This window comes from Gopherus evgoodei, chromosome 10, assembly GCF_007399415.2.
Source record: "Gopherus evgoodei ecotype Sinaloan lineage chromosome 10, rGopEvg1_v1.p, whole genome shotgun sequence".
Lineage (NCBI taxonomy): Eukaryota > Metazoa > Chordata > Testudines > Testudinidae > Gopherus > Gopherus evgoodei.
In genome coordinates, this window is record NC_044331.1 from 51,755,484 (window position 1) to 51,776,342 (window position 20,859).

The following is a 20,859-nucleotide window of genomic DNA, read 5'->3' on the forward strand; positions in this document are numbered from 1 at the left end:
GGCAAAGCGTGACTTTTTCTCATTATTGCAGGGAAGAGAAGCCAGCTGGAGCTTCTGGAGGTCAGGAAAACAGGTTTGGAAACTTGCAACCAAGGGGGAGGGTTGCACTGGCTGTGGATGTGATTGAAATGGGGAGCAAGGCTCTCATTACTCAGATACATCCACCAATTGACCAAAAGGACCGGGCTGGAACTGCGTTAGCTGCAGGTTACCTCTACTTTGTCGAGTAATGTGTAAACTGAACGTCAGGGCAGGAGACTGCACCTATCACTGAATCACTGAAGTTAGAGATGGAGTCATCTACTCCAGCCCCCAAGCAAATGCACAACTGTCCCTACTGTATGTGCTGGAGGACTTTGTTCAGTCTAGCTTAAAATGTTTCATAATGAAGTTTAAAAAGCCTGAAGTGGCAAATCTTTGACAACAATGGTCATAAATTCTCCCAGCTGTGATCCCATCAATCTAGTTCCCAGTGGCAGAAGTAGCACTTGTCTTAAATTGCCGTGATAGAAAACACTGGTTCACATAAAATGGAACCATTGATTTCTGGGGGAGAGCCTCTCTTGCAGTCTGAGATTTGAACTGGTGCTGACCCTCAGGCCTCATACAAAGCTTTCCTGATATCCATTACCAACTCTTTTGTTTTCATGGTAATGGCTCCCATAGCCACGCTAACACCTCGCTGTGCCTGCCAGTTAAGTCAATCACAGTTTCACAACAAACCAAAGTGAGTTGTGGTCCGAGTTCAGCACAAGTTCAACTCCAAATCTGGGAGTGCAAGTTCCCCACTCAGAGTGTCCTTCACAGAAATAAGCAGCTCTGTGGCTTCCAAATGAACGTGATTTTTGCATCAGTGCAATTCCACTGGCAGGTCAGTCAGAGGATGGTGTATGCTGGAACACCTTACACTGTCTCCCACTCTCTTCGATGGAATATTACAGAGTCTAAGAGGGCAAGGGTACACTGAAGTAGAGGGTAATTAACTTACATCTTCATGCACCCTTTCCTCTTAGCTGCTTTTCTTGCTAGACTCTCTTGGCTAAATTCAGAGCTGATGTGTAAGCAGGAGATGCAAACAACATGGTAGTGAGTGGGTCAGTCAGTCAGTTGAAGGCCTTGTGTACACAGGAAAGTTTTACCAGTTATACCAGGGGTCAGCAACCTTTCAGAAGTGCTGTGCCGAGTCTTCATTTATTCACTCAAATTTAAGATTTTGCATGCCAGTAATACATTTTAACATTTTTAGAAGATCTTTTTCTATAAGTCTATACTATATAACTAAAATATTGTATGTAAAGTAAATAAGGTTTCAGAATGTTTAAAAAGCTTCATTTAAAATTAAATTAAAATGCAGAGCCCCCTGGACTGGTGGCCAGGACCTGGGCAGTGTGAGTGCCACTGAAAATCAGCTTGTGTGCCGCCTTTGGCACCCATGCCATAGGTTGCCTATCTCTGAGTTATACCAATATTGTTACCCATGCGGACACTCTTATTCCAGAATAAGAGTGGCTTTTTTAGATTTAACTTCAACTCCTTCCCAAGCGAGAAAAGTGAAACTGACAAAAGCCATTCTTTTACTGCAGTAGGAGCGTTCACATTCAGATCGATACTGGTACAATGATAACAGTTTAAATTCACTTCTTAGATTTTACTGAAAAAAATCTTTTCTGTGTAGACAAGGTCTAAGGGAGTCTATCTAGTCTATACAATGAGGAGTCCTTGTGGCACCTTAGAGACTAACAAATTTATTTGGGCATAAGCTTTCGTGGGCTAGAACCCACTTCATCAGATACATGAAGTGAAAAATACAAGAGCAGATATAAATACCTGAAAGGATGGGGATTGCTTTACCAATTCATTTATCTTGTTGGACTGACCTCTCACTTGGTACAGCAACCCCTGTCCTTTCATGTATTTATACCAGCTCCCGTATTTTTCACTTCATGCATCTGATGAAGTGGGTTTTAGCCCAAGAAAGCTTATGCCCAAATAAATGTGTTAGTCTCTAAGGTGCCACAAGGACTTCTCGTTGTTTTTGCTGATACAGACTAACACGGCTACCACTCTAAAACCTATCTAGTCTATGTTAGACTCAGCTGTCAATGACTCCAGTTTGCCGTAGCATGGCTTACAGTAGCAGCCCAATGTCTGCACTGTACGTTCCATGATGGATTTAGCTTGTAAAATCCCTGGAATGGGGACTGTGGTGCTCAGTAAATCATCATCAGAACATGGCCTTTACTTTTTAAATATAGCACCAGACTTCTTGTTTTGAGGCTGTGTGATGCTGACACACGGAAACAAAACATAACGAGACTTTAACTCGTGATCCCTTCACCATCATGTTATTGAGTGCTTTTCTGTGCAATTACCATCCAGACGGTAGAGCCCTGATTGAATTATTCAAACTTTCTCACTTGAAGCAGCGTTTCAGCATCTAGGTGGCAAATTATTAAGCAACCTGATTTACACCGAACTGCTGCCTGAGGCAGAGAAATGAGAAGACAGACAAATTAGGTGTGTGGACTAGGAGGCTTTGATCAGCTCCCACAGGAAAGACAGAGCTAGGTACCTGCTCCTGAATGGTCCTTGGGGTGCAGCTCCACATGCACAAAAACTCAGTCCTAGATTCCTCTCTCATACTATGCTGGGGAGGGCTTTTGGGAGCCCCTTCGCTCTGTCCAGGCGCTGTCACTGCCAGATTCCTGAGCGCTAGATTGTTGTGGTTAGCCGCAGCCCTACATTGAGGGCAGTGCACCCTTTCATTGTACAGTATTTGTAATGTAATATGACCCAAGACATTTTCTAATGGTCTGGCCATGCACATTGAGCCCCAGGCCTGTCTTGGGGCCAGTGTTGAGCTGCACCACCCCATGTGGGGCTCCTAAACCAGACATAATCCCTCCTGCAGCTCCCAGGCACACAGATAGAACAGGCCTGAAGGGGCTGCAGCATGCTCATCCTGTGCATCTAGACAGCCATGCTGCCTGGGACAGGGTCCAGGTCCTGATATGGCCTCCTCCCCAACTCCACCCATGGGCCATAGCACACCTGGGGGCAGTAGGAGAGAGCAGTCCTTTTCCATGGAGGAGTGTAGGTGCTGAGCTCCGCCACCATGCTGGTGGTGCAGAGACGCTTCCTGCAGCCTCCCCAGTCCCACAGACCCATAACACACGTAGGACAGACAGATCAAGCAGACCGCAGCCTGGCAGCCTTGTCTCCTGTGGTAAGGAATTACCAAACTGGGTCATGTACACTCCAGTGTCTCCCCCTGCTCCCCAGAAACAAGCATTTCAGCAACATTTCACTCAAGTTCTTTTTCTTTATTCTATCTTCTAACCCGTTCCCGATCAGACAAGATGCCCCCTCTCCCTCAGAGCCAGTTAAATAATGGGTTTTTAACTGCCACGGCTGCCAGCCCCACTTGGGACCCGAGTCGAGCTGACTGACTGAGCTCTCTCTGTCTCCTACATCACTATCAGCAATGGCTGCTGCTTCTCTTGATGCTGCTTGAGGCAGCAGAGGGTAACAACTTGTTCTGTGTAGCCTCGTTGACTCTAAGATGCTAAAACTTGTTTTTCCAGTAAAACGGGCAGCTAAGGTGTACCATCCTGTAGCCCTGTCCATCTCAGAGGATCCAAACCTGCTTTACAAACTTAACAAGCAAAACTATTGAGATCACCTTGCCATCCACTGAAATGCAGCTACCTCTTGAGTACAACACAGCCACAATTATGAACTGGAAAAGGGGGTAAACAGTGAGGTGGCAAAATTTGCAGATGACACAAAGGGATCTCATCAAACTGCATGACTGGGTAACTAAGCAGCAGATGAAATTCAATGTTGATAAATGCAAAGTAATGCACATTGGAAAACTTAATTCCAACTAGATACACAAAATGATGGGGTCTAAATTAGCTGTTACTACTCAAGAAACAGATCTTGGGGGTCACTGTGGATAGTTTTCTGAAAACATCCACTCAGTCTGCAGCAGCAGTCAAAACAGCTAATAGAATATTGGGAACCATTAGGGAAGGGATAGATAATAAGACAGAAAATATCATGTTGCCTCTATATAAATCCATGGTACACCCACATCTTGAATACTGTGTGCAGATCTGCTTGCCCCATCTCAAAAAATATCTACTGGAATTGGAAAAGGTACAGAAAGGGCAGGGGTGGCTTCCCTCGCTTGTTTGCCAGAAGCTGGGAATGGGTGACAGGGGATGGATCACTTGATGATTATGTTCTGTTCATTCCCTCTGAAGCACCTGGCATTGGCCATTGTCGGAAGACAGTATCAGAGGAGTAGTCGTGTTAGTCTGGATCTGTAAAAGCAGCAAAGACTCCTGTGGCACCTTATAGACTAACAGACGTATTGGAGCATGAGCTTTCGTGGGTGAATACCCACTTCGTCAGATGCATGACGAAGACAGGATACTGAAGTAGACAGGAAGACAGGATACTGAGGTAGCTGGACCATTGGTCTGACCCAGTATGGCCATTCTTATGTTCTAAACCACTGCCAAAGAGCACACAGCAGCACAACTTAGCAGTGATGGCTGGAAGTGAAGAAGATTCAACTGCAAATGCCATGGTGGGCAGAGTGTAGTGGAACTGCACAGATTGGAATCTGCTGCCAGGACTCCAGGACATGCAGGAAGCAGATATACTAAACAAGGTGCCATCTCGTAGAGCTGTAATTCTCTCAGTGACTGTCTCCAACGTGTGCCTCGTCACCACGGAACACTAAGCCCGCATAAATAATCTTCCACTGACATTGTGGCGATGGCAGTGCCACTATCAGAAAAAAGCAGCTGCAGGTGACGGATAAGCAGGTCTGGTCCTAATCAATAATGAGCCTCTTTTCATGCAAACATCCCTAGCAACTGACAAGGGTGAGAAATACAGAAGACGTTTTCATTCCTCAGAGCAGGTCAGACAAAGGAGGGGTCTGTCCTTGAAGTGGGGCCCACATTTTGTGTCCTGATTCTGCAGGTTGTTTCACCTTCTCCTCAACACACTATAGCCCCTGTCTTGGCTCTGCCATGCCAGCAGTGGGAAGGGTGGATCAGAGAGCAGTGGCTCATAAGGGAATGTGCTTAGAGTTGGTGTGAGTGTCTTTCTCAGGAGGTTCAAGTTATCTGCACACAGGTCTGAGTCAGGACAAAGCAGCTGGTACCCCGAACCAGGAGCAATGTATGAAACATTCCATTTGCGAGTACCTGGAGGATGAAGGGGTGATCACTAGCAGCCAGCATGGATTTACCACAAACAAATCCTGCCAATTTCCTCCTTTGACAGGATAACTGGTTTGGTGGATGGGGGGAAGGCAAGGTTTCTGCCAAGTCTCACATGACGGTCTCATAAGTAAGGTGGAGATATGGGGGCTCAACTGAACTACCATTAAGTCAATACAAAATTGGTAAACAACACCAAACAAAGAGTAACTATTCATGGTCTCAAGTGGGGTTCCACAGGGATCTGCTCTGGTCTGCTGTTGTTTAACATCTTTATTAATGATCTAGATGTAGGAATAGAGAGCAGGCTGATCAAGTTTGCAGATGACACAAGGCTGGGGAGGCTGCTAACACTTTAGAGGCTAGAGCTAAAATTCAGAGGCATGTTGATAAATTGGAGAATAGACAACAAAATGAATTCAACAAAGACAAATGTAAGGTGCTACATTTAAGGGAGAAAAACAAATACACAATGGAGTATAACTGGCTTGGCAGCAGCACCACTGAGAAGGATCTGGGAGTTGTGGTGGATCCCAACCTCAACATGAGTCAGCAATGCGATGCTGTTGCAAAAAAAGCAAATGCAATTTTAGGTTGGATTAACAGAGGCATAGCATGCAAGTCACAGGAGGTGATAGTACCGCTCTACTCTTCACTGGTTGGGTCTCAGCTGGAGTACTGTGTCCAATTTTGTTCACCAGTGTATAGAAAGGATGTGGTGAAACTGAAAAGGATCCAGAGGTGAGTGACAAAGATGGTCAAAGGGATGGAACACAAGGCAAAGGCTGAAAGAACAGGGGATGTTTCGTTTGGAAAAGAGGAGATTAAGGGAGGAACATGATAGCAGTCTTCAAATATTTGAAAGGCTGCCACAAAAATGATGAAAAAAAGTTGTTCTCTCTTGGCACAGAAGGCAGGACAAGAGGCAATGGGTTCAAACTACAGCACAGCAGATTTAGATTGAATCTCAGGAAAAACTTCCTAACTGTAAGAACAGCAGGACAATGGACCAGACTGCCTAGAGATGTTGTGGAAGCTCCTGCACTGACAGTTTTCAAAAGGAGGCTGGATAGCCACCTGTCTTGGATGGGTTAGACACAACAAATCCTGCATCTTGGTCCGGGGTTAGACTAGATGACCCTTGTGGTCCTGTCTCACCCTATGGTTCTATGATTCTATGACTTCAATATCTCAGCCAGAAGTTAGGGATCTATTACAGGAGCAGGCAGGTTAGGTTCTGTGGCTTGCAACATGCAGGAGGAAGACTAGATGATCATGATGGTCCCTTCTGATCTTAGAGTCTGAGTGTCCCAGTGGTAGTGTTCTTAGCTGGCTCTCTTAATCAACAGGGGTCAGACCCAGAGGTCCTTTTTTGTTCTTACTCGGTCAAAGCTCCCCAGGGTACACCTGGCTTTGTGAATGCTACAGATACACATCTGCTTGCACGCAATGCTGAAGCATGTGTGCACACACACAGAGGCTTTTATGACACACATGCACACAGACAGAAGACAACAAACAGCATCTCCTACCATAGACGGTGATGTGGAGATAGAGCTGGGCGTTGGTTGTCTCTATGTAAGTCTGCAGGGACTGAGAGGCATAGCTGCCCTTCCCAGCCAGAAGATCCATGACTGCCTTCACCTGCTCCGATAGGGAGCTCACCTCCTGAACCTGGCCTGCCTCCTCAGCACTGAGGAGATCCAGCTTCCTCATGTAGCAGATGATCTCTTCCAGGAACTGTGGCGAGATGGACCTCATCAGCTGCTTCCGATAGCGGTTGATCCAAACCCCTGTGAGGAAGAGTGGGGGGTGATGAGTGTGAAGAGTCACTGACAGTATCTGGATTTTCTATGTGCTGAGGATGCATTGCTCAGGAGTGACAGGAGACAGAAGGGTGATAGGCAGGTAGATGACACAACTGTGGCAAGGCGCTGCTTGGACAAGGCAGTCTCTGTATAGACTCTGCACCATAATGAACAGAACATGCTGCCCAGAAAGGAAATACATAAGGAGATAAAACTGAAACTGACTAGGTCTGTCCAAACATGACACTAAGGTGAAACCATCGAGTGCCAGTGAGAGAATCCCAAACCAAATCCAGCACCAGTTGAGCTACTAAGTTCCTGCTCCATTATTTCTGTTTCATCCATTAGAAGAAAAATTCCAAATACAAATGCATTGGTCGCAATCACGCCTCTTTCTCAAAGGGAGAAAGGTTTAGAGGACAATCTTGAGAAACACAAATGCTTCCCAATGGGGCTGTGTGAATCAGTTTCAGCCAACGTGAGCTTTCACCAAAAACTCACGTCAAACTCAAACTATTTCTGGACATTTCTGCACAGCTTGGATTGGGCCAAAAGCCAAAATACTGGTGCTTAATTTGTGCCACGGCTGAGCCCTGGCACCTCTAGGCTTGGCAGTTCAGAGCCCCGGCACCTTTGGGCTTGCTGTATCAGTTATGAAAGTAAAAAAATTGCTTGAGCCCTGGCACCTCTTTCATTACAAAGTAAGCACCGCAAAATACCATAAGAAAGATCATTCTGGGAAGCTTTCATCCCTAGTGAAAAAGTGAAGCACCAGAAATCTTACCAGAAAGTCTTATCTTCCTGGGATTTCCACTTCCATTTAAAAACTCTGATCAACTTGAGATATGCCTCCCAGTCTGAATGACACCTCCATAAATGTAGAGGTTGTCCTTCATAGCTTTACAATTCCCATGACTGTTGTAAAGACAAGGAGGGAGAGACAATATCTTTTATTGTATTGACTTCTGTTGGTGAGAGAGACCATTCGAGTTACACAGAGCTCTTCTTCACATCTGGGAGAGGTACGACATCACAAACATGGCTGTTGTCACATTTCTGATTGGTTAAGCTGGACAGTCACATATATTCACTTCTCTGGCCACGTTCTGAACATCTCCTTCTTACTTAAACTGGACTTGGTGTTAGGGAACACGGGGCTCATTTAGGTATTTGGTTATGTTAGGAGAGGAAATGACACCTAAGCTAAGTCCCTCAGGAACCAGCCTATTAGAAAGGAGCTCTGCAGATGTCAGCTTCAACATCAGAAGATTTTATAGCAACATACTTGAGTCCTTTTGTGGTCATTAATCCCCACTCCTCATCCTATGCACTGCATGATACTGTGTAGGCCGGCTACGATGAATGGAACAAAGGTGGTGAGAGAATATATCCCACATATCCCAGCACAATACTGGTAACTCTGGTCCAGCCTTTGAGGGGTTAAAAATTGTGTGTCTCACTTTTCAAAAGACAAGCTAGGAAGGATTCGTCTGCACTTAAAACACTACAGTGGCACAGCCGTGCTTCAGTGTAGACACTACTTACACCAACAGGAAGGGGTCTCCAGTCACTGTAGTTAGTCCACTTCCCTGAGAGGAGGTAACTAGGTCAAGAGAGGAATTCTGCCATCAACCTAGCACTGTCTACATAGGGACTTAGGTCGGCTTAACACCACTACTCAGAAGTGTGGATTTTTCACATCCTGACCAAAGTAGTTAAACCAACCTAATTTTCTAGTGTAGACCAGGCTGGAGACCCTTCACCTCGCAGCCTCGTCCTTTCCTCTCACAGTATGGAACACAAACAGCTCATCATTGAAAATGGCCCCTTCGCACCAAGGAAATCTCATCAGAGAAAGCTCCCCACCTTTTCCCAGGAGTCAGAAAGCAAGTTACCTTTTGGCTCACAACAGCAATCCCTGGCAGCTGCCACCAGGGGCAACCTGAAGACAAACGTCTGCTGAGAGAGATCCCCAATCATTATGCACACTCGCCGTTCACATCCCTGCTCACCTTCCATCAGGGGGTTCCAGTGGCATTAGAAGCCTTCTTTCCGACTGCAGTGTGACGACTGGCAGGCAGAGCCCACTGCCTTCCCATTGACTCTGCCCGTTGTCCTCTCAGGCCGGGGCCCCAATGCGGGCACAGCATTCACGGCTCACTCTGCGACAGTTAGCCTTTTTCCATGTTTCTGAGGGAGGGAGAAGAAAAGCATCAGTAGCAGGGTGGGAGCCAGCACCACTCAAAACCTGACCCCCAGGTGCATTTCCTCACAGCCTGTTGGGAAAACAGGAGGGGAGGAACCTTTAACGACAGGAAAGGTTACCCTGCCATGGTGACATGAGCCACTTCTGACTGAGACAAACTTTTGCAGCTACCAGGAAAATGTCCTGCACTAGACCCAGTGAGGCTGCTGATTCAAAGTGTAGTACTCTACTGAAAGCTTGCAATGAAAGCCCCTCCAAGAGCTACTGCCAGAGACTGAGCAGGTTGCAAGCCTCTGAAATTCTCATTCACAGTCATGCCACAGCTCGGGGCCCCAGTCCAAGACCCATGCCAGGATGCTGCTGCCCAAATCCATGATCCCCACGGTACTAAGAGCTAAATATCAGTCTGTCCATGCGCCGCTAGGATCAATGCTCTCTGTGTTACGGAGCTGGATCCTGAGACATTGTGCCAGGATGCTGGTACATCACAGTCTGAATGCACAGGCTGCCTATGCCAGCTTTCAGTGCCTATGCCATAGTGCCAGTGCCAAGACCACTGGGCCAGTGTCTTTCTTGGCTAGACCAGTGACGCCAGTTCTCAATGCCACCTGCCACGTGTCCCCCAAGTGTCAGTGTGAAAATCTAAGCATAGTCCCCTAGGGACTGCTGGGTAGGGATTTGACTCTGGTTTGGAAAGGAAGATATAAAGCCAAAAGAAAACACACAGCTGCAAGGGGCCTCGTTCAGTTTTGAGCAGGTCTAATCAGAGCCCAGAACCTCTGCCCCAGCTTTGTTAATTAGCAACAGTTTCAGAGCTCTGTACTCACTCTGTTTTCAACTGCACAAATTAATCATGCTCCAAGTAGGCTAACGAGCACCCACCTACTCCTCATTTCACTGCTTCAGTATTGCTGCCTAATTGCTTTGCTTTGTGAAAGTGGCCGCTGAATTCAGTAGCTTCCTGTGCCGCAAGCAGTGGGAGGGAAGGATCGCTTAGAAGAGGAAAACATCTGGTTTGAGAAGCCAAAGAAAACCAGGCCCCTTTTGATCCATGTGGAGGGGGGTCTCTGCACATGCATCTCCCCACCCCCAGGTGGAAAATGGCACAGGGGGGTCAGCTGTCTTCAGAGCTATGTTCACCTGTCTGCTGGGCTTGCATGCAGCCAGGCTGGGAGCCAGAGGTGTTCCAACCACAGACTGCATTGCATTTGCACACATCCTCCTCCCTAGGGTGGGATCCCTACTTCCAGGGGGCTCCTGGAGACAAGCAGACCCAAGGGAGCCCTTCGCAGAGCAGGTCCAATGGCACAGCCTTGCCAAGGGACAGGGCTAAATCTTCCTCTCTTCTGGTGGGGAGCAAACCCAACCCTTCCCACAGAGGCGTGCAAAAGAAACTCTCTGAAGAGAACTTGTGGAGGGTCATGCTCCCATGTGGCTAAGATATGGCCCTTTGTGAGGCTGCCTTTGCAGACATTGCTACTAGTTCTCATGCCAGGAGCTGAGAGACAGGGCTATTCCAACAGGAACAGGAGAGGGTTCAGCCTCCCAAACGAATGCCCGCTTTCCCCTCCCCCCAGGAGTGTGCAGATGTTGGGAAATCTGCAGAGGGCAGGGACATCCACTCAAAAGCCTGGTCCCTGTACAATGGCTCCCAGTCCCACTTTGTCCTGTGGGGCCTTCATCAGCATTCTGGAAGGGTCTCTCCTGTGGGCTTTGCCCCCATACCATCTCCAGAGGGTCACAGGCACAGCAAATTCCCTTGAGGTTGGCAAGAGGACAATGCCTCCTCCAGAGACAACCCTGAGCACAAACCCTCATGCACCTCAGAGAGCCACCGTGAAGGGGCTTCCATTGAGTCAAGAGAAGGGGAGAGAGGTTCTTCTGGAGGTGCTGCCTTGGGGCTGGGATTAACTGGATCCCCATTCCCTCTGCACACGGAAGGGGAGGGTACAATATAGCACAACAACAACTTTAAATAAGAACCCTGCTTAGGGAGTGTCCCCACCCCATTGCTTGGAGCACGGCACAACAGAACCAACCCAAACACAACACAGTCAAATCCAGTGCCAGAAGCAGTGCTGCAGTGAGTGCCTCGGCCTGACTTCTCAGCTCCACCCGGGTCAGGGAAGCACAGAGCTCAGTAACTCACCCGAACCAAACGAAAAACAAGTTGAAATCAGCAAGAAACGTTTCTATTTTATCAACACGCAAGTTTTCAATCAACTCCCACTGTGACAGGGTCCCACTGCGCCCACCCTTTATGTGCAGCCCCTCTGAGACCTTCCATGCTGTTTATTTGCAGAGATTGACTTGCCTGCCTTTCAGTGCCATCAGAGTGTTTACAATATTATCCAGCTTTCCTCCCCCTTCTCCAACAAGCAGGGTGAGGAGAGCATCTTCTCTCAGAGCACTCCCTTTTGACAGGCCCTTTTAGCCTTTTCTTTTATCTCTTTCTCCTGCATCCTCCCCCTCCCTCTCCCTTCCTTCCCGTGCTCTTTTATCCAGTCTCGGTGTTACTGAACTCATTAGCTACTCCCACCCCAATCAGATCCCATAATCAGGAATTCCTCTCCTTAACCAGGCCCTCCCTGGGGGGATGTATGGGTTCAACAGTGACCAGAGTGCTGCATCAGTGGCTGATTCCCAGCACTCTGTCACCACCATCCCTCCTCCCGCCCCCACACAACTCAGAATTTTGTTTCACAGGAGATTCGGAACATTTTTGTTTTTGTTCCAATTCTGAATAAAAAATGGGTTGAAATCGCAGACTTTTTCTTGAAACAGCAAATCCAGTTCTCCCAGCTCTATTCTCCCCCTTTTGAGCTATACTGGATCTGTCCGTTTGGGGGTTTACAGTGGTTTGAATTTGGCCTCATGCCTCAGACATGTTTTGAGGGTTTGCCCATTGCCTCTTCAAGGAGTTTTATTGGTGGCCTAAGAGCTACTTATTTTTTTCTCAGTGGTTGATGAATTGTCTCATCTCGTATTTCTTTTTGCCCTTGAGCTGTTGACTTGTGCAATTAGGATACATGATCAAATTAAGGACAGTCCAGCGTGTCAGCCATTCTTTGGCTAAACCGTCACTCCTTGCAGCTGTCCTGTCAGATCTAACCAGGCTGCGAAGTTCAACTCATTCACTGGGTTTTCCTTCTTCTCTGGGTAGACGCTAACCAGGCTACAATCAGAAGCTCTTCTGCTGCATGTAATGCTCTTGCCTCATCTCTCTTTATCTTCTGCTCCTGGAAAACCTCAATGGATTGCGTTCGGCCACTGATTGTGGGTGACTGACTCTGATATCACAGATTATTTACCCACAGGCCATGCTGCAATTTCCCAGACCCGGTGCTACTCTAAAAATGTAATATTCTCTCTAGGGAAACTATCAGCCTCACATTAGCAGAATAAAATGAATTCCACCTGCAGGGGTGGGAGGGAATAAACAACATCAGACATTTTTTCTAATTCCACTACAGCCCTGGGATATTCTGTTGTATGTTGGGATATTCCAGGGTCGCATTCCTCTAATGACAGTAAGGTAAATTGTTCCACTGGTTAATTACTCTCGCTGTTAAAAATTTACTCCTTATTTCCTGTCTGAATTTGTCTAGCTTCAACTTTCAGCCACTGGATCATGTTAGACTCTTCTCTGAAAGATCGAAGAACCCATTATTAAATTTTTGTTTCCCATGTACCTGCGTATAGACTGTGATTAAGTCTCCTCTAAACCTTTTCTCTATTAAGCTAACTAGACTGAGCTCCTTGAGTCTCTTTCTAGAAGGCAGCTTTTCTAATCCTTTAATCATCTTGTGGCTCTTCTCTGATTTATGAACATCCTTCTCGAATTGTAGACACCAGAACTGGATACAGGCTTCCAGCAGTAGTCACATCAGCGCCAAACACAGCGGTGAAAACCTCTCTCCTCATACTTAAGATTCCCATTTATGCATCCCAGGATCACAATAGCCATTTTGGCCACAGCATGTTACTGGAAGCTGATTATCCACCATGACCCCCAATTCTGTTTCAGAGTCACTGCTTCCCAGGAGAGTCCCCATCCTGTAAGTGCGGCCTGCATTTTTTGTTCCTAGATGTATACACTGATATTTAGCCATATGTAATGAACATACAGCTAAGGGTAGCATCAAATTCCTCCTTTACCTGTAAAGGGTTAAGAAGCTTAAATAACCGGTTGGCACCTAACCAAAAAAAAGCAATAAGGGGAAAAAATACTTTTAAATCTGCGGGGGAAGGATTTTGCTTTGTGCTTTGTGGTGGTGTTCTTTCTGAGACAAAGAGAAAGACCAAACAAGTAAACCAGCTTCTACTGAAACGCTACATTGAATATTGCAGAAATAATAAGTAATAGCAAAAAATGTTTTGAATTATCTTTTGTTTTAGCTTGTGAAATTTCCCTATGCTGAGAGGAAGGTTTATTCCTGTGTTTTGTCACTTTGAAGTTTTGCCTAGAGGGGAATCCTCTGTGTTTTATATCTTATTACCCTGTAAAATTACCTTCCATCCTGATTTTACAGAGGTGCTTCTTTTACCTTTTTTTTTATAATAAAGTTCTGTTTTTAAGAATCAGATTGGGTTTTAATGTCCTAAAAACCCAAGGGTCTGGTCTGTGCTCACCTTGATTACCTATTTGGTTGGTATATTATTTTCCAGCCTCCCCAGAAAAGGGGGTGAAGGGGTTTGGGGGGATATTTTGGGAAAACAGAATCTCCAAGTGGTCCTTTTCTGAATCTTGTTCTAACTCGGTGATGGAAGTGATACCATCCCAGGGCAAGAAATTTGTGCCTTGGGGAAGTTTTTAACCTAAGCTGATATAATATAAGCTTAGGGGGTCTTTCATGTGGATCCCCACATCTGTACCCAGGAGTTCAGAGTGGGGACGGAACCCTAACACCATATTAAAATTAACATTGTTTGCTTGTGTCCAGTCTACCAAGTGATCCAGATTGCCCTGTAGTGGTTACCTGTCCTCTTCACATTCCCTCAATTTTTGTGTCATCTGGAAACTTTGGGTGATGATTTTATGTTTTCTTCCAGGTCATTAATAAAAATGTTAACTAGTGTAAGGCCAAGAACCAATCCCTGCAGGACTTCAATAGAAACATGCATTCAATGATGATTCCCCAGTTGCAGTTACATTTGGACACCTATCAGTTAGCCATCTTTTAATCCATTTAATATGTGACAATTTTATATCTTTCTAATCTTTTAACCTGTCATAACTTTAGTCCCAGATTTGGACCTTAGCGTCCAAAATATGGGGGTTAGCATGAAAACCTCCAAGCTTAGCTACCAGCTTGGACCTGGTACTTGCTGCCACCACCCAAAAATTTAGAGTGTTTTGGGGCACTCTGGTCCCCCTGAAAAACCTTCCCTGGGGACCCCAAGACCCAAATCCCTTGAGTCTCACAACAAAGGGAAATAATCCTTTTTCTCTTCCCCCCTCCAGGTGCTCCTGGAGAGATACACAGACACAAGCTCTGTGAATCCAAACAGAGTGACTCCCCCTCTCCGTTTCCAGTCCTGGAAACAAAAGCACTTTCCTCTTCACCCAGAGGGAATGCAAAATCAGGCTAGCAAATCCAACACACACAGATCTTCCCCTGATTTCTTCCTCCCACCAATTCCCTGGTGAGTACAGACTCAATTTCCCTGAAATTTCCCAGAAAAGAAAACTCCAACAAGTCTCAAAAAGAAAGCTTTATATAAAAAGAACGAAAATACATACAAATGGTCTCTCTGTATTAAGGTGACAAAATACAGGGTCAATTGCTTAAAAGAATATTGAATAAACAGCCTTATTCAAAAAGAATACAAATCAAAGCACTCCAGCACTTATATTCATGCAAATACCAAAGAAAATAAACCATATAACTTACTATCTGATCTCTATGTCCTTACACTTAGAAACAGAAGAGTAGAAAGCAGAAACTACTTCTCCAAAGCTCAGAGAAAGCAGGCAGACAGAAAACAAAAACCTCAGACACAAAATTCCCTCCACCCAAAGTTGAAAAAATCTGGTTTCCTGATTGGTCCTCTGGTCAGGTGCTTCAGGTGAAAGAGACATTAACCCTTAGCTATCTGTTTATGACACGCCCCCCAAATTGCAGACAGTGGGGAAGCTCACTGGCGGCGATTTCCTTCTAGAACTTTAAAATAAACAGATTACTACAACACATGCACCTTTACATATACTACAAAGTATATAACTAACAGACTTTTACATTTTAAGAACACATTTTAACTACTGAATTCTGGGAAACTCTCATGGGAGAGTGCATCAGCAACTTTGTTAGAAGCTCCTGTGATGTGTTGAATTTCAAAATCAAAATCTTGGGGAGCTAAACTCCAACGAAGAAGTTTCTTGTTGTTCCCCTTGGCAGTATGAAGCCACTTTAGTGCAGCATGATCAGTTTGTAGTTGGAACCGCCGTCCCCAAACATATGGGCGTAGCTTTTCCAGGGTGTACACAATGGCATAGCATTCCTTTTCACTGACTGACCAGTGACTTTCCCTCTCAGACAGTTTCTTGCTGAGAAACACGACAGGATGGAAGTTGTGATCTGTTGCTTCCTGCATGAGCACTGCTCCTATACCACGCTCAGATGCATCCGTGGTTACTAGGAATGGTTTGTCAAATCCGGGGCCCTGAGCACAGGGTCAGGACATGAGCGTTGCCTTAAGTTGGGTAAAGGCCTTTTGACACTCATCAGTCCACTTAACTGCATTTGGCTGGGTCTTTTTGGTCAGGTCGGTCAGTGGGGCAGCGATTTGGCTGTAGTGTGGTACAAATCGCCTGTAGTATCCGGCCAAGCCTAAGAAGGATTGGACCTGTTTCTTTGACCTTGGGACAGGCCACTTTTGGATAGCATCCACCTTGGCCTGTAGGGGGTTTATGGTTCCTCGACCCACCTGGTGCCCCAGGTAAGTCACTCTGTTTTGGCCTATTTGACACTTTTTGGCCTTAACAGTTAGTCCGGCCTGCCTGATGCGCTCAAAGACCTTTTCCAGGTGTAGTAGGTGTTCGGGCCAGGAGTCTGAAAAAATGGCCACATCATCGAGGTAGGCAACTGCAAATTCTCCCAGTCCTGCTATTAGACCATCTACCAGCCTCTGGAAGGTGGCGGGTGCATTTCGAAGGCCGAAAGGAAGGACATTGAATTCATACACCCCCGCATGGGTGACGAATGCTGACCTCTCCTTGGCAGGTTCATCTAGCGGTACTTGCCAGTACCCCTTGGTTAAGTCTATTGTAGAGATGAACTGGGCACCTCCCAACTTCTCCAATAGCTCATCGGTGCGTGGCATTGGATAGTTGTCCGGATGAGTTACCGCATTTAGCTTACGGTAGTCCACGCAAAAGCGTATTTCCCCATCTGGTTTGGGTACCAGAACCACTGGAGATGCCCATGCACTGGTAGATGAGCGGATTATACCCATCTGTAGCATGTTCTGGATCTCTCGTTCTATAGCAGCTTGGGCATGAGGAGACACCCGGTAGGGTGGGGTTCTGATTGGGTGAGCATTACCTGTATCAATGGAGTGGTATGCCCGTTCAGTCCGTCCTGGGGTGGCTGAGAACAATGGGGCGAAGCTAGTGCACAGCTCCTTGATTTGTCGCCGCTGCAGACGTTCCAGGGTGGTTGAGAGGTTCACCTCTTCCACGCCACCGTCTTTTTTCCCGTCGTAGTAGACACCGTCAGGCCACTCAGCCTCATCTCCCTGGACTGTAAACTGACAAACCTGTAAGTCTCTGGAATAGAAAGGCTTGAGAGAATTAACATGGTACACTTTAGGCTTTAGTGAGAAATTGGGAAATGCTATGAGGTAGTTTACAGTTCCCAGGCGCTCTTGGACCATGAATGGCCCTTCCCATGATGCTTCCATCTTATGGGCCTGTTGCGCCTTCAAGACCATAACCTGGTCTCCTACCTTGAAGGAACGTTCTCTGGCATGTCTGTCATACCAGGCCTTTTGCTCTTCTTGAGCATCCTTTAGGTTCTCTCTAGCAAGGGCTAAAGAGTGTCGGAGGGTGCTTTGTAGGTTGCTTACAAAGTCCAGAATGTTAGTTCCTGGAGAAGGCGTAAACCCCTCCCATTGCTGCTTCACCAACTGTAATGGCCCCTTAACCTCGTGACCATACACAAGTTCAAACGGTGAAAACCCTAAACTGGGATGTGGTACAGCCCTGTAGGCAAACAGCAACTGCTGCAACACTAGGTCCCAATTATTGGAGAATTCGTTGATGAATTTTCGTATCATGGCCCCCAAAGTTCCATTGAACCTTTCCACCAGGCCATTGGTTTGATGGTGGTACGGGGTGGCAACCAAGTGATTCACCCATGAGTTTCCCACAGTTTTTCCATGGTCCCTGCCAGGAAATTAGACCCTGAATCTGTAAGGACCATGTACTGGTCTTCGGGGATGCTGTACCCAAGACAGGCTCTTTCAAAATTTTCCAAGAAGGCCTCGGTGTCATCACCTGCCTTGTAGGTGGGAAATTTCCTGTGCTGTGGAGCAACAATTGGTGCCAGGTTGCTAGGGTTGGCTGGCACATGCAGCCCAGCTTTTGCCAAGTCCAGTTCATGTTTTCTCTGTTTTTCCTTCTCTTCATACTCTTTTTGTTGTTTTTCCATTTCTTTTTGTTGTTTTTCCATTTCTTTTTGGTGTTTTTCAATTTCTTTTTGGTGTTTTTCCATATCTCGGCGGTGGGCCACCTCTTTGACTGCCTGTTCTCTTTGGTAGGCTGCCTGTTCTCTTTGGTAGGCTGCCTCTCTGATCTGTTCTTCTCTTTCTTTCATCTCCATCTCTTTTTGTTTTATTTCCAGTTGTCGCCTGTGTTCAGCTTCTTTGATTTGTTCTTTGGCCTCAATTTTTGCCTTAGAAGTAATGATTCCTGTTTTCTTGGGTTGGGGTGCCCTCCGGTGTTTCTCTTCTGAACTGCAGGCTCTGTTGCCTCCTAGAGTCTGCCTAGCAACAGTGCCTTTAGCTAATCTTCAATGTTAAGTAAACCTGAAAAACCACTTTATTTGCATGTATATAGTGCTGGTAATGACTCTCAATGGGAGAGCTATTGTGTGACAAAAGACTCTTAATAGCACCTTAATGGTTTCTTGCTTAAGATGCAAGCCACAAACTGCCAGAGGGAGCAGAAAAAAAAATTCTCTCTGGTTCCCTTTTAAAACCAAACTGTTTCTCTCTGCTAAAAAGCCCTTAGCAGAGAAAAGAAAAATATAATATTCCTACTGGCTTCTGGATTTTGTCTATCCCACCGCTAACACCATGTCATAACTTTAGTCCCAGATTTGGACCTTAGCGTCCAAAATATGGGGGTTAGCATGAAAACCTCCAAGCTTAGTTACCAGCTTGGACCTGGTACTTGCAATGTGTGACAATTTTATATCTTTCTAATCTTTTAACCAAATGTAATTTGGTACTGAATCAAACATCTTACAAAAGCAGCAAAGAATCCTGTGGGACCTTATAGACTAACAGATGTATTGGAGCATGAGCTTCCGTGGGTGAATACCCACTTCGTCGGATCTGACGAAGTGGGTATTCACCCACAAACGCTAATGCTCCAATACACCTGATAGTCTATAAGGTGCCACAGGACTCTTCGCTGCTTTTACAGATCCAGACTAACACAGCTACCCCTCTGATACTAAACATCTTACAGAAGTCTAAGTATATTACATCAACACTATTACCACTATCAATTAAATTTATAATCTCATCAAAAAAGGCATCGTGCTGGTTTCACAAGAGGTTTGTTTCCCATAAACCCATGTTGATTGACATTAATTATATTACCCTCTTTTACTCCTTATTAATGGATTCCTGTATCAGACACGCCATTATGTACTCCAGGATCGAAGTCAGACTGACAGGGCTATAATTCCCAGGTCATCTCACTTACCCTTTTTAAATACCAGCACAATATTAGCTTTCTTCCAGTCCTCTGGAACATCCCCAGGTTTCCAAGACTTATTGAAAACCAGCATTAATGGCCCAACAAGCTCAGCCAGCTCTTTTAAAAGTCTTGGATGCAAGTTACCTGGACCTCCTGATTTTAAAATGTCTAACTTCAACAGCTGCTGTTTAGCATCCTCTTGAGATACAAGAGGAACAGAAAGAGTGTTATCATATGATATGACATCATCTGTTTTTTCCAAATACAGAACAGAAATATTTGTTGAACACTTCTGCCTTTTCTTAATTGTTATTGATAATTCTACTGTTTTCATCTAGTAATGGACCAATTCCATTGCTAGGATTTTTTTGGTCTTAATGTACTTTTTAAAAAACTTTTTTATTGTCTTTAACCCTGCTGGCAATGGTTTTCTCTTTGTGTCCCTTTGCTTCCCTTATCAATGTTCTACAATATCTAGCATCTGATTTATATTTATGACTATCAATTTCCCCTTTCTTTATTTGTTATATATTATTTTTATTTTTCATAGCTGCCTTCACTTCCCCTCTAAATCAGGTCCATTTTTTAACCAGCCTTCTTCCTTGTGGGACTATGACTTTTGGGGCATCTAGTAAGGTGTTCTTAAACAATTCCTATTTATCATTCACATTTTTTGATTAAATTCTTCCTCCCAGCTGATCTGGCTCATAACTATTTTCATGTTTGTGAAAAAGGCCCTTTTAAAATGCCAAGTATGTACATCACTGGTCTGGACTTTATTTTGTTCACACATTATAAATGTGATCATGATGACTTGTACCTAAGTGGCAGTTCCCTGCTGAGGCGCACAAGAGGAAAGCAAAAGGTCCTTGCACAGCCTTCTCCCACATTCTGACCCAACCAGGTGTGACGAAGTTCTTGATGTGTTATTTGAATGCCGAGTGGGGAGTATTAACCTGAGAAGGTTTCAGAGGAGTTTTGCTGGAACTGCCTGCATTGAGGAAGGGAAGATACCTGAGCGTGTAACATGAGAACCCAGGAGGGGGGTTGAAGGTCAGGTAACACCTCTGCTTGGGAAACTGGACAAAGGACACAAAGGCTGGGGGAGGCTGAGTGGGAAGCTGAAGGGTGTTTCAGTTTGGAGCTGGCAGGGAAATGGAGAGAGGCGACCCGACCAACAGGGCTGTGGCCTCCCTAGGGCCCCCAGATGGACATAACTAAAGGGAGTCCTGTTGTCTGTATCAGCAAGACGTGTTTTGGACTGTGTTCCTGTCATCTAAATAAACCTTCTGCTATACTGGCTGGCTGAGAGTCATGGTGAATCTCAGGAAGCCGGGGGTGCAGGGCCTTGTCTCCCCCTACACTCCATGACACCAGGATTGACCATTTTAAAGTCCTTTGATTTCCCCATTAATCCACTTTTAGGTTTTATTGCTCTGGTTTTACTGGGTGATGATCATTAAGCCATGATCATTAAGCACTTTACTAAGGCTGGGAAGTGCCCAGGTGGAGCGTACAAGGTTAAGGTGAGTCAATGAGGGAGTTGGGAAGAGAACCCAGATTTCCAGAGATCATAGTGCATTGCCAGAGCAAGCTGTTAGAGCCAGGAAAGTGCAGCCCCGAAGTATTCATGAATATTCATCCAACTGAAATCTACCAGTTTGCTTTCTTGGTATT

At 45.6% G+C, this 20,859-nt stretch overlaps 1 protein-coding gene across 1 annotated transcript in view; it reads right to left on the bottom strand.

The window, feature by feature from the left end:
* NLRC3 (NLR family CARD domain containing 3) overlaps positions 1–20,859 on the bottom strand; it is a 93,593-nt gene that overhangs the window by 41,983 nt on the left and 30,751 nt on the right. Inside the window, exons 2-3 of the mRNA XM_030577762.1 lie at positions 9,061–9,238; positions 6,773–7,033 (exon numbers count right to left, since the gene is read on the bottom strand). Coding sequence (XP_030433622.1) covers positions 6,773–7,033; positions 9,061–9,067 — 268 coding nt within the window. The 5' untranslated portion in view covers positions 9,068–9,238. The remainder of the gene's footprint in view (positions 1–6,772; positions 7,034–9,060; positions 9,239–20,859) is intronic.